The sequence below is a fragment of the Rutidosis leptorrhynchoides genome, chromosome 3, assembly GCF_046630445.1.
Source record: "Rutidosis leptorrhynchoides isolate AG116_Rl617_1_P2 chromosome 3, CSIRO_AGI_Rlap_v1, whole genome shotgun sequence".
NCBI classification, from domain to species: Eukaryota; Viridiplantae; Streptophyta; class Magnoliopsida; order Asterales; family Asteraceae; genus Rutidosis; species Rutidosis leptorrhynchoides.
The window spans coordinates 575,689,264-575,692,616 of record NC_092335.1 but is presented as its reverse complement, the minus strand read 5'-3'; the positions used below and the strand labels follow the sequence as shown (position 1 = coordinate 575,692,616).

General features: G+C 36.6%; 1 protein-coding gene across 1 annotated transcript; it reads left to right on the top strand.

Annotated features, from left to right (window-relative positions):
- Positions 1-615: 615 nt before the first annotated feature.
- LOC139902119 (uncharacterized) lies at positions 616-1,677 on the top strand. Its single transcript, XM_071884773.1, has one exon. It carries the CDS (start codon positions 616-618, stop codon positions 1,675-1,677), a length of 1,062 nt encoding a protein of 353 aa, XP_071740874.1.
- Positions 1,678-3,353: the final 1,676 nt, after the last annotated feature.

Sequence of the window (3,353 nt, the reverse complement as noted above, 5' to 3'; positions counted from 1 at the left end):
CCCCGTCATTGACTACTAACATGTTGGTCTAAAAAAAACTATATACTTTAAAAAATATCATTGTATGTCATAAACATTTGAAATGTGTGTTAATGTAAACAAAAAAAGTTTCAGATTACCTGCTGGACCGTTGAAACTACAAGAGTTTGGAAAAGATCTCGGTTTGGAGATGATTCCTCCTCAACTGTGAACGGTATCAAATCGTGTTTGTTTTTGATTTTTTTTTAATGAAGATTATATCTATCAATATGCGTGAGATGGGAAAGTGGGGTGAGGATAACATTCCGTGGCTAAAAAATTTAATCTCTTATCAATGCCCTGATATACTAATGATTCAAGGAAAAAAAAAATAAAAAATCTGACAACCTGGTAGAACATATTTGGGGTTCAAATGAATTTGAATTCGTTCAAAAATCTGCGGTGGGTAAATCGGGTGGTTTGATTTTGATCTGGAATCCAAACAAATTTAAGGTTTGTCAAGCTGTCGAAAAACAATTTTTTCTGGGAATCAAGGGACAATGGGCGGGTAAATCGAATGGCACAATTATTTTGAACGTATATGGACCTCACTGTGATAACCTTAAACATCTTTTCTGGGAAAGTCTTGAGTGTATAATGCAGGTAGATATTGATGACTGGCTAGTATGTGGTGACTTCAATGAAGTAAGGAAAGCTTCAGAAAGAAAAAACTGTGTTTTCTTTGAGAACAGGGCAAAACTTTTTAACGATTTCATCGAAAAGACTTGTTTGATTGAGATTCCGTTAGGTGGCAGCAAATTCACTAGAATTAGTGATGATGGAATAAAATACAGCAAATTAGACAGATTCCTAGCATCCGAAAAGTTTTCATCAACATGGGAAGGTCTATCGGCTACGACCTTAGCTAAAGAACATTCTGATCATTTCCCCATAATGTTGAAAGATACAAACACTGACTTTGGGCCCAAGTCCACCAGGGTATTCGACAATTGGCTAGTAATGGCTGACAGCCCAGATGTTATTTCAAGCTCATGGGGTGCTACAACAAGAAACCCTAAACCAGGCTGCATATTCAGAGACAAACTAAAAAACTTCAAGGAGGCTCTCAAAACCAAATGCAACTCGCAGTTCAAGAAATTAAATTCTGATATCGATACTCTCAAATATCAAGTAAAAAATTGGGAAAAAACTATTTGTCTACGTGATCTAATCGAAGATGAAATTGCACAATGGATGGAAACAAAGAAAATTTGGTTTCAAAAAGATAAAGAAAATGCAGAAATCTTAAAACAAAAATCGAGAATCAAATGGGCGGTTGAAGGAGACGAAAGTAGCAAATACTTTCATTCTATAATTCGCAGAAGAACAACTAAAAACAACATCCGAGGAATTAACATGAATGGAATATGGCAAGAAAATCCAAACATTATTAAAAACGAAGCTCTATCTCACTTCAAGTCCCGTTTTAGTGCATCACACCACCGTACTATGAAATTCCGTGGACAATTAGAACATAAGTTGTCCTATACACAAGCTGATATAATTGAATCTCCTTTTAATGAAGCCGTAATATTCGAAGCCATGAAAGATTGTGGATCCTCAAAAGCCCCTGGCCCGGATGGATTTAACATGAAATTCGTTAAAATTTATTGGAACATCATTAAGAACAAATTAATTCGAGCTGTCAATTACCTCTGAGAAACAGGCGAAATTTCAAAAGGATGTAACGCATCCTTCATTGCTTTAATTCCCAAAAAATGTGATCCACAGGGTTTTGCAGACTACAGGCCCATAAGCTTAATTGGAATATATTATAAAATCCTTTCTAAAGTTCTATCTAAATGTCTGCGTTCGGTGATAGGATCAGTGGCTGGAATGGAACAAAGTGCTTTCATCAAAAACAGATACATCCTCGATGGCATACTAATTGCAAATGAATCGTTACATGATATGAAAGCGAACAAAAAGAAAGGCTTTCTATTCAAAGCTGACTTCGAGAAAGCCTTCGATAGTTTAAACTGGGATTATCTTTTGGAAATTATAGAGTTGATGGGATTCGGATCCCGTTGGAGGAAGTAGATAAAATCTTGTTTGACGTCCGCCTCAATTTCTGTTTTGGTTAACGGCTCTCCTTCTGTGACGCCCCGTACAAAACCATCGTGTACGATTCGTCAACAACAGGATCTTTACACGGTCAAATAGTATATGCTGTTTGAAAACCAGTTTGCATTCATAAAAAGATAGCGTTTTACAAAAGATAACGTGACACAAAGGTCATTACAAAGCCATTATTCAAGTAACATAAGTTGCGAATGCAAAATAAAAGCTTCATGATTGAGACAACTCTAAGTAATGCAGTAGAAATCTAACACGGCAGGTCCTTAACAGCAATCAATAACACCAAGACAGCAAGTCTAACAGCGGAAGCAACAAACCTCTAAGCACCTGAGAAAACATGCTTAAAAACATCAACAATAATGATGGTGAGCTATAGTTTAAGTTGTAACAGTAATGTAAGGTAGGCCACGAGATTTCAGTGTTTCAAACAATATGAAAAGTATATGTTTAACCGTTGGCACATGGTAACTAGACTTAACGTAAATATAAATATCACCCCCTAAAAGTACACCTGGTGAGTGTGTATGTCCTCGAAGTATTAAACACCCATTAAATGCTAGCACGACTAGCTCGAGTGGGGATGTCAAACCCTATGGATCCATATCTAAGATTCGTGTCTACCGGTTCAAAAACCAATAGTTAAACGTTACTGTGCTAAGGGGAAAGTTTATGCCGTTATATAACCCACACATATGTAAAGTTTAAGTACCCGTGTCAAATAAGTAAAACATAAAAAGCGCATGTATTCTTAGTCCCAAAAATAGTAAAGTAAAAAGGGAAGCTATAACTCACAGTGATAAAAGCGGTAAAGTCGGTAATGAAAGTATGCAAGTAGTAAGTTGGTCCGAAAGGTCGTCAACCTAAATCAAAGGTTACTAGGTTAGTATGTTGTCCTTATAGGTTCTAATAGTGCATAAAATAAGTTTAAGTGTCATCATCATCATCATCATTCATCATTGTAAAAGCTAAGTAAGTTTAACAAGTATAGAGATCGAAAAAATATGCTGAATTAGATCAGCTGCTACGACCTCTACGTAAATCAAAAAGATGCGTAGTCAGTGGCTATGGTTCCGTATGTGAGTCCTCTAACCGCTGACCAATTTTCAGAATCTAACTCGTCTTCATTTGACCGTGGAGATGGTTTAAGTGCGAGTAGGTCAGAAATTTCAGCACAACGTTACAAGGGAGTAGTGACTTTCGGAGGGCCATAAATCCTAAACCGTATATCGGATTAAGTCAAGGCCTAAACGAAAAGT